This window comes from Notothenia rossii (assembly GCF_949606895.1).
Source record: "Notothenia rossii genome assembly, chromosome: 4".
Taxonomy (NCBI): Eukaryota; Metazoa; Chordata; class Actinopteri; order Perciformes; family Nototheniidae; genus Notothenia; species Notothenia rossii.
The window spans coordinates 38,975,037-38,990,534 of record NC_136902.1 but is presented as its reverse complement, the minus strand read 5'-3'; the positions used below and the strand labels follow the sequence as shown (position 1 = coordinate 38,990,534).

Below are 15,498 nucleotides of genomic sequence, written 5' to 3'. Positions count from 1 at the left end.
TCTGAGCAGCTTACGGCCGTGCAAACCAAAGAAGACTGTGATGTTCCCGCTCTCCTCCTGAAGGACACGGCTCGGTTTGTTTCTGCTCTTTCTCAGATAAATGATTAATCCACTCCTTAGGCTTTTGACACACACTCACCCCCACACACCCCCCCCCCCAACACACACACACACACACACACACACACACACACACACACACACACACACACACACACACACACACACACACACACACACACACACACACACACACACACACACACACACACACACACACACACACACACACACACACACACACACACACACACACACACACACACACTCAGTGGAGCTGCTGTTGTTTGGTCTGCAAAAGATCCAAAGGAACCGAAGCACATAAGCAGCAGAGTTAGAACGGACCACAGAGGTCAGGTTTGATTCTTACTCAACAACAACTACAACAACAACAACAACCCTATAACTCGATGAGGAAGAACAAAAAACATTCCAACAGGTATCATCCACACACGCACGCACGCGTGCGCACGCACGCACGCACGCACGCACGCACGCACGCACGCACGCACACACACACACACACACACACACACACACACACACACACACACACACACACACACACACACACACACACACACACACACCACACCACACACACGCTCTCCAACAATACTCAATGAAGTGTGTCGCCCTGGGTTTCATAAATGCCCCCCCTTCCTGTTTGAGTAGCCATGTTTGCATTTACATTCCCCAGTAACCTGGATACACCTGCATCTCCCACAGAACACGAGCGTACTACTCCCAGATGTTGTTGGACACACACACACACACACACACACACACACACACACACACACACACACACACACACACACACACACACACACACACACACACACACACACACACACACACACACACACACACACACGCACACAGTTAAACCTTTTGAGATGATTTACAGCACAATTACTTCGAAACACAGATAATAACCTCATATTGTTTGTCTTGTGTTCAATGGCCATGATATAATAAATGTCCTCATAGTTTTTCCATTTCCCTGCTCTCAATCAGCACATGCTCCTGTATGTCTTGAAACACACGTCACACCTTGACAGAGATGCTGACAAAGTGCATGATTGGTAAACCTCCATAGGCTTTTCCATGCATCATCACCATCATCATCCTCACCACACACGCCTCTATCAGAGTGAGGTGAGCGAACAAGTGACAACAACACCGCCAACCTGAGCTCTACACTATCTGGTGTGAAGGTAACCATAGCAGCCGTTGAGAAAAACTGCCATCACCACCATAAATAAACCTTCTTGGTGGAGGAAGACTTTATTGTCACCTCGTTGAGTAGATATACAAAGTGACTCACAATGCTGCGGCGATGCTGATAGGCTGGGGAAATCTTTAAACGTTTAATATAAGATCATTGACGTCATTCTCCACTTGTACGCAGTTATTGATTAAATGAAAGAGAGTTTTTAGAGTTGGAGTCAGTACTGCGGATGCTGAGATTGTGAAAGAGGCCAAATAGTAAAGACAAGTAGTGGGAGCAGAAAAGAAGTCCTCCAGACCCCTGCATAACAGGAAACTCAAAGCTATTGTGCTTCAAACCAAGGCAGCCTTGAATAGGATATGATTTCAACCAAACTCAAGTGTGGAAAGGCATTCTTGACCCTGAGTTAAGTGACGCTGGTGATGGTGATGGTGAACGGTGACAGACTTCTTCTGCAAAAGTGCAGCTTGTAGATATCAAACTTTATGAACAGGATACTGGACACTTGTGGGTTATCTGTTGGCACTTTTTTTTTATTGTTTCGGAAACTCTAAATAGCCCTAACCCCTAGGATTAATGTTTGTTATTTTCAGAAATGAAGAAGTTAATGTGGAGGAGCCAGCTACTCGCTATTAAAAAGTGGCGACAGATAACCCACAAATACCGGATACTGTACTAAACAAATTATGTATTAATATATACCTCACATAAGGTATACTATATGTGTAGAAGTGCTGTCAATTGATTAAAATATCAAAAATAATAATCTATTCAAAACACTATTAATTACTTCTTGGGAAATAAAAACAATAATGTGTTAATTATAACATGATTTCTTAATTACTAAAGCATTTCATTTATATTCATCAAATACACACGGTGGACAGACTAACATAGGCGGTCCTTTTAACTGTGCATGACATTATTATACTCAGTAAGGGAAAATTAGGGAGATGTTATTGATGTGAAATTGATTGTATTGCTCTCACTCAGATACACATGGTCTGTTTCACGGGGTGCCAAGGGCTTGAACAGCGGCAACAGCACCGTAACTTAAAGTTACGGCAGCACTGGAGGTTTTCTGTAACTGTCTGTTCACATTTTCTTTTCCATTAACCAGTCTTTAAACACTGCAGAGCGCATATGATCCTGTTAGTGTTTACTTCCTGTCTGTCTCCTTCTGCTGTTCCCTTTAGTGTTTACTTCCTGTCTGTCTTCTTCTGCTGTTCCCTTTAGTGTTTACTTCCTGTCTGTCTTCTTCTGCTGTTCCCTTAATTGTTTACTTCCTGTCTGTCTCCTTCTGCTGTTCCCTTTAGTGTCTTCTTCTGCTGTTCCCTTTAGTGTTTACTTCCTGTCTGTCTTCTTCTGCTGTTCCCTTTATTGTTTACTTCCTGTCTGTCTCCTTCTGCTGTTCCCTTAATTATTTAATTCCTGTCTGTCTCCTTCTGCTGTTCCCTTTAGTGTTTACTTCCGGTCTGTCTTCGTCTGCTGTTCCCTTTAGTGCTTACTTCCTGTCTGTCTTCTTCTGCTGTTCCCTTAATTTTTTACTTCCTGTCTGTCTCCTTCTGCTATTCCCTTAATTGTTTACTTCCTGTCTGTCTCCTTCTGCTGTTCCCTTTAATGTTTACTCCCTGTCCGTCTCCTTCTGCTGTTCCCTTAATTGTTTAGTTCCTGTCTGTCTCCTTCTGCTGTTCCCTTAATTGTTTAGTTCCTGTCTGTCTCCTTCTGCTGTTCCCTTTAGTGCTTACTTCCTGTCTGTCTTCTTCTGCTGTTCCCTTTAGTGTTTACTTCCTGTCTGTCTTCTTCTGCTGTTCCCTTAATTGTTTACTTCCTGTCTGTCTTCTTCTGCTGTTCCCTTTAGTGTTTACTTCCTGTCTGTCTCCTTCTGCTTTTCCCTTTAGTGTTTACTTCCTGTCTGTGTTCTTCTGCTGTTCCCTTTAGTGTTTACTTCCTGTCTGTCTTCTTCTGCTGTTCCCTTTAGTGTTTACTTCCTGTCTCTCTCCTTCTGCTGTTCCCTTAATTTTTTACTTCCTGTCTGTCTCCTTCTGCTGTTCCCTTAATTGTTTACTTCCTGTCTGTCTTCTTCTGCTGTTCCCTTTCGTGTTTACTTCCTGTCTGTCTTCTTCTGCTGTTCCCTTTAGTGTTTACTTCCTGTCTGTCTCCATCTGCTGTTCCCTTTATTGTTTACTTCCTGTCTGTCTCCTTCTGCTGTTACGTTAATTGTTTACTTGCTGTCTGTCTTCTTCTGTTGTTCCCTTAATTGTTTACTTCCTGTCTGTCTCCTTCTGCTGTTCCCTTAATTGTTTACTTCCTGTCTGTCTTCTTCTGGTGTTCCCTTTAGTGTTTACTTCCTGTCTGTCTCCTTCTGCTGTTCCCTTAATTGTTTACTTCCTGTCTGTCTCCATCTGCTGTTCCCTTTAGTGTTTACTTCCTGTCAGTCTCCTTCTGCTGTTCCCTTAATTGTTTACTTCCTGTCTGTCTTCTTTTGTTGATTTCTTTGGAAGTTCCTTCTCTTGCGCTCTAATGTTTGTTGACCACAGATTACTAGAAGTCTGCTAGCAAAAAATAGCACACTTCTGGGATGTCCAAATAGACCAATCAGAATGAAGTATTCAGCTAAGCGGTGTAATAAGCTCCGATAACAGCTACTTAGGAATACATTTGCTTTATACAGAATGCAAAACTAATGTTTGCTCAGACCCCGGCACTGGAGCATCAGCAGAGAGAGTTTTGTGCCTCTCATTCAGGAAATTTGTTTTTTGTACTCTTGTTTTATACAAAACTATTTTAGACCATGGTTCCAGTTCAAGAAAAAGTTGTGTAATGGAACTCTGAGCCAACCAAGCCTTAACACGCACGCACGCACACACACACACACACACACACACACACACACACACACACACACACACACACACACACACACACACACACACACACACACACACACACACACACACACACACACACACACACACACACACACACACACACACACACACACACACACACACACACACACACACACACACACACACATTAATGACAAATTATAAGTTTGAATGTCTTTATATCACGTTATATTATATGAATATTAAATCATATAATACAGCCCCAATACAAATGACTGAGAAGTAAGGCACATATACTGATGAATATTTAAAAAGGTGCAATGTTTAATGTCTAGCCACCTGCTCAAAAGGAATAGTGGGCGGCATTTCACCCCTTCTATTGTGACCATACAATATAAATGTGCAGTCATCAGTTATAAAAAAGCCAGATGCTCACCAACTGCGACGCAAGAATAACAAAACTGTACCAAACTGCTGAAACTCTGAGAATTGGTTATTATAATTAATTAATTATCTTAACATGTGTTGACCTAAAGTTTGAGTTAGCCGTCTCCTGTAGCAATAATCAAGGGCTGTTCTCTCAATGTGTACATTTTGAAGGTGGAGAGGAGGACAGAGTTGTAATTTTGTTTCATCTCAGAACGAGGGTGACCAGGTGCCAACAGGCCACATGTGGGACAAAGAGCACGTTTGTGCGGGACAATGGGGGACATGTTACTGTTTTGCTAAGAGGTAGATAGATTTAAATATAATGTCTATCCAACCCTTAAACATAATAATTTATATTGAAACTATTAGCTTATAAATATTCATTCAAATGCTTTACTATGGTTTAATTGTTTGCGCAAACTATGCAAAGTGAAGGAATTCAATATATTTGTTTTGAATGCTGTTCCATCAACTGTGTGGTAATGCTCTTTTGGTTTCAGGAAGAATATAACCATAGATCGATATTTTCATCATGGGCCAGGCGTTTCTTGTGTCGGGGAAGTGTCGCTTCAAAACGTATACACCTCCATCACAATTGAACAATTCTGGCAAATCTCACAAAAACGGACAATAGGCAAATTATACAATGGTACAATGGCCTATAGTTGGGAGTGTTGCTGCATTCACTGTTCTTTATCTGATTGCCTGCCTTCTTTGACTGCATGTGAAGAAACCTCTCATCTTTCTAATATAAATCTGACGCCACTCAGAACTATACAAATAATCACTTAATCTCTCATTTTCTTATAGTAAAATGGCTAACATATCCGCCTCCCATGTTTATCCTGTTGTATTGTGGAGTAAGATAACGTTGAATTTCCATTATCACTCACTAATAAATGATGCATCAGACAGTCACCTGCTTGACTTCCCACATTTCCTTTGTGTGGCTCTGACACAGCGTGTCGTTCAGACTTCCTGCAAGGCGCCTAAAAGCATTTTGTCATTTACTCGCCTGCAACATGAACTTTCCATGCAAACTCAATCCCATCAAGGTCACAGAGAAATCCCTGCTGGATGCTTAAAATGATTAAACAAACGCCTGTTTGCGACTCCTCAGTGCACAAAAAAAACAAACTTGGAGGAATAAATAAATACGGATTTGTTATTTAAAACCACCTCAAATATGTTGTGTTAATGTTATGAAATGTTGTCTCATAAATGATGCGGTAAGCAGGAGGACAGAATTACGTCTAAATGGACGCCGTTTTGCATTTCTATAGGTTGTAGATACGAGCATGGTTTTATATACTATCACTTTTAATCGTGTTTTATGCCGTTTGCCAAGACTTTATAAGTCGCTCGTAAAACACAGGAGGTATGGAAACTAAGAACACTATATGTGGTAAATTGTACAGCTAATATATAACTAGGGCCGGGACTTTAACGCGTTAATTAAGATTAATTAATTACACAAACATTAACGCGTTAAAAAAATTAACGCATTTTAATCGCACTTATTTTTGCCCTGCGGAACGTTTCTCACTGGATGAGTTTCAGGCATACCGATTATACTGGAGCACCAACTAACGTTCATGACTTCAGACAACAACAAACCACAGTGAACAATAGTCAAACATGAACGAAGAAGCTGATGAGACCGCTTTGGTTGGCCCCGTGGATTGGACATTTTGTTTTAAAAACGGACGGATGGAAGCGTCGATAAGAGCACGGTTGTATGCAAATTATGCAAAAAGGAATTTGCATATCACCGCAGCACATCAAGCCTCAAGTATCACCTCAATGCAAAACATATAGCAGCTAGCGTGGAAGCTAGCGTGGACGTTAGCCCGACTCCGAGTACAAGGACCCACACCACAGTTGCCCTCAGAAATCGGGAGCATTTCAAAATGCAAAATTGGGGGGGGGGGGGGGGGGGGGGGGTGTGCTAGTGGATTGCCGGAGCTGTTAGATTAACATTAACATGCTTATTGTAGTTGTAAGTGCACTGCCTTGCGGCCTGTAGCACCGTCCTTGATGGAGCATATGTGTGGGCTGGACCTGCATTTTACAGGAAAGGAGTGAGCAGAGAGTAGAGTAGTTGTCGATTCTTGTTCTGTTTTCTGTGAATATCTGCCTCACCCTCTCAGACTTTGAGTTGCGCGCGCTACTAAAGAGACGTGTTACCATGGAAACCAAACAATGGTGTAGCTGTATTAAAGTCAGAGTGGAAGCAGTCGTGTGTAAATCTGATTTTGTCAGAAATCGGGAGAAATGCGGGAGAAATATGACCCCGGGAGGAAACCGGCAGAGGGCAATGAAATTGGGAGTCTCCCGCGAAAATCGGGAGGGTTGACAAGCATGACCCACACCCAACCAGATGACTGGTTTCAGGGCCAGGATAACTAAGTCCACGTCTGAAAAAATAACCAGCTCACTGGATTGCACTCGACTGTAGACCACTTGGAGTGGTAGAAGATAAGGGGCTGCAAAAGGTACTACAGATTGCATCGTCTGACACAACATATGAGCTGCCATGCAGAAAGACAGTGACAAAAAGAATCCAGCAGCTTTATGACAATGAAAAGGAAGATAAAGAGAATTTATTGGAGGAAGCCGAATGTGTTGCCCTGACTGGGGATCATTGGACCTCGGCAAGCAATTCAAATTACCTCTGTGTGACGGCACACTTTATTGACATCTTCTCACTGTTCTCAGGTCAAATATTTATATGTGATTAAAAATGCGATTAATTTCGATTAATTAATTACAAAACCTCTAATTAATTAGATAATTTAGATTTTAATCAAGTCCCGGCCCTATATATAACACAACACATTAGTTCTATTTCCTTTAACTGGTGGATTAGGATATATAGTTGCTGATCGGCAGCTAGAACAGAAACCACCAAATACAAAAACATAATTCAGATCCTGTCATCATGAGTCCACTCCGGAGGGATTCCCCGATCATTTCTTAAGAGTTTCTCATCAAGGGGGGTCTCCTGTCCCCGGTACAAACACACTGCCTGAGGAAGGCTATGTGTATTTATTTTGTCATTAACCTTTTTCGGACCACTTATTTATTTATTTTGGTGACGATCCGACCTCCATGCTGCTACTCTGGTTCGAACTGCATCCACCAAACAATATGATTTATCTCGACCTCCCCAAAATAACCAAAATCTGACACGGTGTGAGACGTCTTTTTTAGCTGTTCTGTCGTCATTTCCTGCGATCTTCTTCATGCAGTCAGTCTGAATGAATGAATGAATGGGCGTTTCTTTGACTATTTATAGGCAAATATGGGCGTCACGTGAAGCCAACAAAAGCTGCGCCGCATTTTGAGTCGATTGTGATTTATAAAGGGTAGGAAGTGCCGTACGCACTTTCCTCGCCGGTACACAATGTTTGGTGAATCGGAAAATGTCGGAAAATGTCTGTACCTATTTTTTTGCCAGAATCGGGCTATGAACTAAATGCTAACGGCTGTTTCGCTTGTTATGGTTTGTTCACACTGCATGCAAACAAAATGTATGCGCAGTTGGATTTCTTATTAAGTCAATGTGAAGAATGATGCAGATACATCTAGAGTTAGGCTTGGGGATGTTGAATCAGAAAACCAATCAGATCATCTTACATTTGAAGGACATAATATCATTTTTAAGGGGTTTTCCCTTTTCTGTATTGTTTTGAATCCTTTTCTGTGTATGTAAAACGTCTTTTGCTCCACCTTTCTTGATGTCCCTCTTTCTATTCTGTAGCTTGAGGACATCATCATGAAGACACATGCCGAATTTTAACCTTGTGCTTATTTTTTCATGCCCTCGAACACTAGATAGAGCAAAGCTGGAGGTTGAGTTGTTTGTTCAGTGGAAACAGCATGTAGAGGAAAGGCTGTCTCCTTTGTATGGACTACCAAAGGAGCATACACAATACAGCTACTGCTACAGGTTTAATTGAATAAACATAATTCCTACTGGGGAGTTTTGCTGATCCACAACAGCAAGCAGACAGGGGTGAAGGTCAACAAAGATTTTATTTATTATAAGATAAAACAAGTGATAAACACACGTTAAAAATCTCTTAAAAGAAATAAAAATTCCCAGAATACAAAATAATCCACTGTCCCATCCAGCTATGAGCAGTGCTGCTTCAGCTTTGGCTGAAACACACGGATGGCTTCTCGACCCTCTTCACCTCGTTGTGTTTCCAACTGGCGAATACAGCAGTCCAAAGCTAATTAAAATATCTAATTGTTTTATTCTGCTGTGTCAGTGGTGACGTTTGGAAGGGTGGAATACCTATTTTAACTAATAAGGAAATTATTTCCCAAATAATCCGCACTGCAAGCAAAACAGCTATGCAAACTTAAAGGTCACCTATTACGCAAAATCCACTTTTTCACGTCTTTTATACATAAATATGTGTCCCATATGTGATAAGAGATTCAGAAAGTTTCAGGAAAAAAGATTCTCTCTTTTTTTCCTGATACATCTATATAAAAACCTGTCTTAAATTAGCTGATCAGATTTTGGCTACTTTATGATGTCACAATTTATTTAAAGGATTTACACAGACAGAGAATCAGCACTTTTGAAACAGGGCTGAAACAGAGGGGTTTATGGGATGCTACAATGATCTGTTTGGTGTTTCAGCCCAACACTTCAGAGACATGTTTTGTATATATCTGAGACTTGTATATAGTTGAAAAAGAGTATAATAGGGGACCTTTTACATTCAATCTGAAGTACGCCACTACGGTTTACAGATTTTTGTTGGCATTGTCATCCCACTGTCTCCTCCCTTTGAACGCTGCATCTATATAAAAATATCTCCTGCATTGTCTGGTATTGGTATTGTACCTCACCAACTCTTACACTCTTCACATTCCACCATGAAAAAAACATCCGGCAAAAGATGACCAACTAAGATACCTTTTAGTTTGAGGCCTTCACTATTATGTTACCCAACTTTGTATGGTTATTGTTTCTTCCAATGCTGTTTGTATGTAATAAAAGTTGATTATATGCATATACTGTATGTACGTGTGTTTTCATGGTATGAGTGGTCTGTGTATAGGGGACAAGAGATTTTACTGTTAGCAATTCCTTTTCAAAAGTGACCCGGCCAAGAGTGCAACAGCATGAATATGTTATGATGTCAGAGCAATGATAATCTATTATTTATTTCCTTAAATTCATACAGGCGACAGTGTCTTGTCTCGCTGTTGGCCATGGAACCACTTCCAGCTATGCATATTTACAAATGCTTCAACACAGTTTAAAGGTTAAAAGTTTAAAAACTAAGACATACACTGTGAATTCACAATAATTACCTGGCAACTTGTTGCATGACTTTCACAGTAAGGTTCACAGCAATTTACTGTGAATGTCTTCACAGCAATGTATTGTAATTTCACATCCATGATATTACAATGCATTGTTGTAAAGGTACAACTGTATACTGTAACTTCACAGCTTCAATTACTGTGATATTACAGTATGTTACTGGGGAATTACATCATTTTGTTGTACATGCATTACAACAAGGGCCTGTACTTTTACATTTCTATTGTGAAAGTAATGCAGGAGTAGCCAGTAATTTACTGTGAATTTACAATGTGTACTGTGAAAGTAATGCAGGAGTAGCCAGTAATTTACTGTGAATTTACAATGATACATGTGCATAACTGTAAGCCCCAACTCCAGTACTTCCTGGAGGAAGCTCATACAATGGTTTCCTGTCCAAGTTTAACAGGAAACCAAAGTGTGAGCTTCCTCCTGGAAGTGCTGGAGCTGCACTACAAAAATGCACGTAATCTTATTGTACAATTAAAAACAACACCAAACGCAAAAATGAGGTAAAATCAATGGAAGCCCACTGGAATATTTATTGACAAAATAAACAACAGTGTAAACAACAGAGTAAACAAACAGGAACATGAACTAGTTCACCTCAACTATCCATAAAAAACAGATTAACCCTTAACGGATCCTTTAAACAAATAATCCCTCGCAGGTGAACTGACCGTAATGCTTCCCACTGGACTTGTCCCCGCACACCATGCAGTCTATGCAGACCATTCTAAGTCTATCAGCTTCCGGTGAAGGGTGCTCACGTGAGGGTTAATGGAGCTTCGCTTCTTTGCCTTGGAGCCTTTCTCCGGGTTGATGCCCAAGAAGCACCTGTTAATAAGCAAAGATAAGTTTCAGTTTTAATTAGACTCATGTATTGCAGGCAGCATTTATCAAGGTGTTCACCTGTGTCTTTTCCCACACCGACTGTTACTAGTCCAAACCTGTTGGATCATCCTCTCACAATAACATTATTTGTAGCCTAGCAGAGTGCCTCAGGTACCTCTAACATAAGGTTTACTTACTTATCCGAATTTTGAAGCCATACTATAAATGTGAATCAAACCATTTTTTCAATTTTTTAACAAGATAGCCCAGCAACATCAAGTGATGGTGTGGTCCCAATTCGCATAATAGGTTCCAGGCTTCATACTCAAAGCATTTAATCTACTTTGTGGCCTCTGTAGAAAGGCATGGACTTAATAGCCAGATAGTGAAACACAACTTTGCATGATAAGTCTTACTGATGACATTGATCATGTGTTTGAGTGTTACAATACCTTTGGATGAACTCCAGTGTGCATGATCCAACGGGATATTCGAGGTTGAAGACATAGTAGCTGCTGAATAAAGCAGCTACCCCATGCAAAAGAAATAGGTGTGGGCCCATTACCACTTGTCCCTCGATGGATAGCATCCACCCAGAAGGCTTCATTGTGTCACCTGAAATGAACAGATACCCCGTCATGCGTTATTGTGGATAGGTACATTCCTAGAATCAATCAAAACAAAAATAATACTTGAGCTAGAGATGTCAATACCAGATCCGAGTAACATTCATGATTGGCCAAGGACCAAAAAGCAGGAAAATATACAGTACAGAGCATGCAAGGACATTACACAGAACCCTCCACTTCAGATGGACAGCACTTTTCTACTCCACCATCAGTGAGGTAGGCTACTTAACAGTCACTGTAAAAGCATCAAAGGTCCCTGTGCAGATAGGAGAATCTGGCTGAACGACAAAGCAACTCCCTAGCCCTCCTCCCTCTGCCTTTATGGCTAGACGGTTTAACCTCATTCCTCTATGGGTAGATGGTTACGAGCCCAGCTGGAACGGGAACATGTCAACTCGTCAGACCCCTGAATCATTGAAACAGGCTAGAGATTTTAACGCGAATCGCTGAAACATGTGGCGTCAAGAGTATCGTAAGTGTCGTTTCACAGACTGGACTTGAATGGAGTGCAGGAGAGATGGAAGGCCTTCAGTCAGATTCTCCCCTCGATGCAAAGGAACACTTAAGCTCTTTAGAGTAACCATTCAGTATCCTATCCCTCATCGATGGTGGAGCAGAACAGGGATGTCCTAAGTGAAATTATATAATAAGAATAAAAGCAGCAGTGAAGTCTAGCCATTCAGGTCAGAAAAGCAGGAAATCTTGTATAAACAGGAAAAATCCCATCCCTGAACATTACATTACCTTGAATGATCAAGCAGGGGGTGCTTGGGAGTGCTGCAGTATTCACTACATCAGCAGCAGTGGAACAGGTCTGTAACAAAGTAACACACAATAGCATAGATTTAACATTATGCAAGGATGAAGATCGTTCATTGGTCAGAGGTAAATCAGAACATAATAAATGGTCTAATAATAATAATTACTTGCATTTATATCGCGCTTTTCAAGACACCCAAAGCGCTTACAAATGGACGTCCGCAAACCAATGTGTATCCCCCGCTGGGTGATGCTAAGGCAACAGCTAATCCGCGCACTACAGCTCAACACAGATCAGCTCGGCCCATTTGGAGCAACTTGGGGGTTAAGTGTCTTGCTCAAGGATACTTCCGACATGCGGACAGTCAGAGCCAGGATTCGAACCACCAACCCTACGGTCGATGAAAGACTAGCTCTACCAACTGAGCTTCAGTCGCCCCTAATGTAATCACTCGTTTAGCATTTTAAATAAATTAAAAATAACGTACATCAACTTCGAGCATCAGTTTCTCCGTAGGCTCCTTAAAGTAGACCATAAGGAGCTGGAGGATGCAGGCAGCCTTCTCCGAACCCTCTGGATCATAGCTGGCCAGAAGTTCCCTGATCTTCGGGTTGTCCAGTTTCTGGCAGAAATGCAGGATGGTCTGTCCTCTCTGACCCAGGGCCTCTTGGAGCTTCTGAAGTATGTTGACGTCCGTCAGGAGGCCAAAGTGGGAGAAAAGCCCTCTCTGAGAAAAGAGAAAAGGCCATTCCTCTTTGACCGCCAACATCGCTGGAGCAGGCATTCTGTTGAGGTACCTCCGCAGAATGACGTAGGTCCTCACCATCAGAGGTTCTGCTCTCTCTGCCCCACCCATCCCTTCCTCCATGTACAGACATACAAATACATGTTTGAGAGTACCCAAGTAACAACAATTAAATTCAATGTCCCCACCTCTGGGAAATGTTGAGTGTCAAACCTTTAATTTCATGCTCATCATTACTCATTCTGAATATTAAGGTGGCCTTTTTGCTTAATGTGGGATGTTTATTTAGGTATCAATTCACCAAAAATAAAGTAGATTGCATACCTGAGTAGATGTTCCGCAGATCCCTTTTTCGAATCCTCCAACGTTGCCTCGGTCTCCCCCTCTGGTAAGTCTGCTGGGCACCACCTCACACACCTAGGGATAGGAATCATAGGTTAAATCAATACTATTGGGGCCGATCATTTGGACTGGTTTTGGAGTGGGAACATTTCAATTATCATGGACACAGTTACACTGACGGCGATTATACAAAATCTACACACATAATTTAAACATTCAATTCAAATAACCTAAGTTAGTCTAGCATGGCAGTGCCCCTTTAACCCCTAATTGCTCCCAACGGGTCGTGTCAGTGCCTTGCATGGTTGCTGATCGCCATTAGTGTGTGAGTGTGAATGGAGAGGACACTGGCGCTGTATGTTCGCCGCTTCTCAGTGTGTGAATGAGAAGACCATCGTAAAGCACTGGGTGTCCTTAAAAGAGCTATGTAAATGCAAGGAATTATTATTACTGTAACCTTCAAAACCTTCAACGTACAATAATTGCAATATCTATATTTTGTTCACCCCTACACATACCCGTATTGGTCGACAGGACCTCTCGTCAGTCTGGACTCTCCTGCCACTCCAGTGTTCCTTCTTCCCTCTCGGCTTCGTCGGCGTCGAGCCAGAGTGTTGTTCCTAGTTTTATATTCCACTCTAGTTTTAACTTGTTGGAGAAGAGAGGGGCATCCATCTCCAACAACTTCACCTCGCCTGCTAATGTCAGCAAAGCTTTTTGGGTGGCTCCTCATCATGTTCATCATCATGTTCACCAGCAGCTTCTGAAGATGACTGAATGGGTTCTGGCAATGACTCTGTAGTAATAGACTTGTCTAGTACCAAGTCACCTAAAACTGAATCCTCTGCACGCCTATGTTTCCTGTTAGTATGTGAAGCAAAAGTCATCACGTTTGTGAACCTGCAATCACAACCTCTAAATAGGCATCTAGTTTCCATTCCTCCCCTTACGTGTGTCTTCAAATGCTTAATAAGAGAGGCTAAAGTGTCACACTTAAATGCAAAAGCCTCAAGCACACATTTCAAGGATGTGTCAGGTGGCAGAGCTGATATGTCAGACGGTATAGGCCGAGCAGCTTGCAGGTAGTACTTATGCAGCCTATATATATGCGATTTCAGTGCTGTGTGTTTTCTGTACCTCCGTGAGCAGTCAGGCACCCCACACTGATAGTGAAAATTGGGGGCATTACTGTACAGCTTTGTGTGCTGAACAAAGTTATGCACCTTCTCAGACACATGCTGACATCCAATATATTTACAGTGGAACATTGTTGTGCGTGGTAACTAGTTACCTACCCAAACATAATTCAATCTGCCTGACAATGAACAGGATAGCCTGGCTGCCTGACACTGAAGAGGATGGTTAGCCTGGCTGCCTGACACTGAAGAGGATGGTTAGCCTGGCTGCTTGACACTGAAGAGGATGGTTAGCCTGGCTGCTTGACACTGAAGAGGATGGTCGGCCTCTCTGATGACCTAGAAAAAAGGAGACCAGAGAAAGGAGAAATTACAAAGGCAACCAACAAAAGGAATTTTTCAGTTTGTATGCAGATTATGAACATGAGCATGTTGTAAAGGTGTAGCCATTCAGTCAGGTAGTTGAGCATCCCATTTAGACGAGACCGCAGTCACACAATCATATCGAAATGTTAACTACCTTAGCTGCAACAACACTCAAACAGCCACTAGCAATTTCCTCGAGGCGCACGCACACCAGGATCACGAGGATGTCAACTCTGGAATAGAGGCAGTAAAAAACCACCACAGGGAAGCAAGAGAGGTAAGCTCACATAAATGTACTGTCAAACAGTATTGGATGAAGTGATTAATCTCAGGTGTGCTGCACAGGTAACAAATGTCTGAGCTTCAGTACTTCATGAGGGAAGCACTGGAGCTGGGGACTGCAGTTATGCACAGTCTATAAACTACGGTCTGTGTTGCATACTAGGCCTACCTCCAACTAGGAAGCAATCCGTGGATTGGATTTAGGATTTAGGCAATACACCTCGTCACGTCGGTCAACACCAGGCAGGCAATCAGTAGGCCTAGAGGAAGATACAAGATACAATATCTGTTTATTCGCCATGTAGTTTTACAACATACTAGAAATGTGTTGCTGGGTGCAGGGACAAGACAGGAAAAGTGCAAAACAGGACAGTGTACAAAATGCAGGTAAAAGTAGAAGCTAATTTAGGCTAGAATAGTATAGAAATAAAAGATAAAAAATGTTTGTGTTTTCAGAGAAATAACATTACGCATTGCAA

General features: G+C 41.8%; 1 protein-coding gene across 1 annotated transcript; it reads right to left on the bottom strand.

Annotated features, from left to right (window-relative positions):
• Positions 1–10,433: 10,433 nt before the first annotated feature.
• On the bottom strand, positions 10,434–13,240 carry LOC307034647 (uncharacterized protein). The gene is made up of 5 exons (XM_079673473.1): positions 13,218–13,240; positions 12,636–12,875; positions 12,133–12,202; positions 11,212–11,374; positions 10,434–10,762 (listed from the first exon to the last, which is right to left on the bottom strand). Exons 2-5 carry the CDS (start codon positions 12,681–12,683, stop codon positions 10,648–10,650), a joined length of 396 nt encoding a protein of 131 aa, XP_079529599.1. The 5' UTR covers positions 12,684–12,875; positions 13,218–13,240; the 3' UTR covers positions 10,434–10,647.
• Between the last annotated feature and the right edge of the window lie 2,258 nt (positions 13,241–15,498).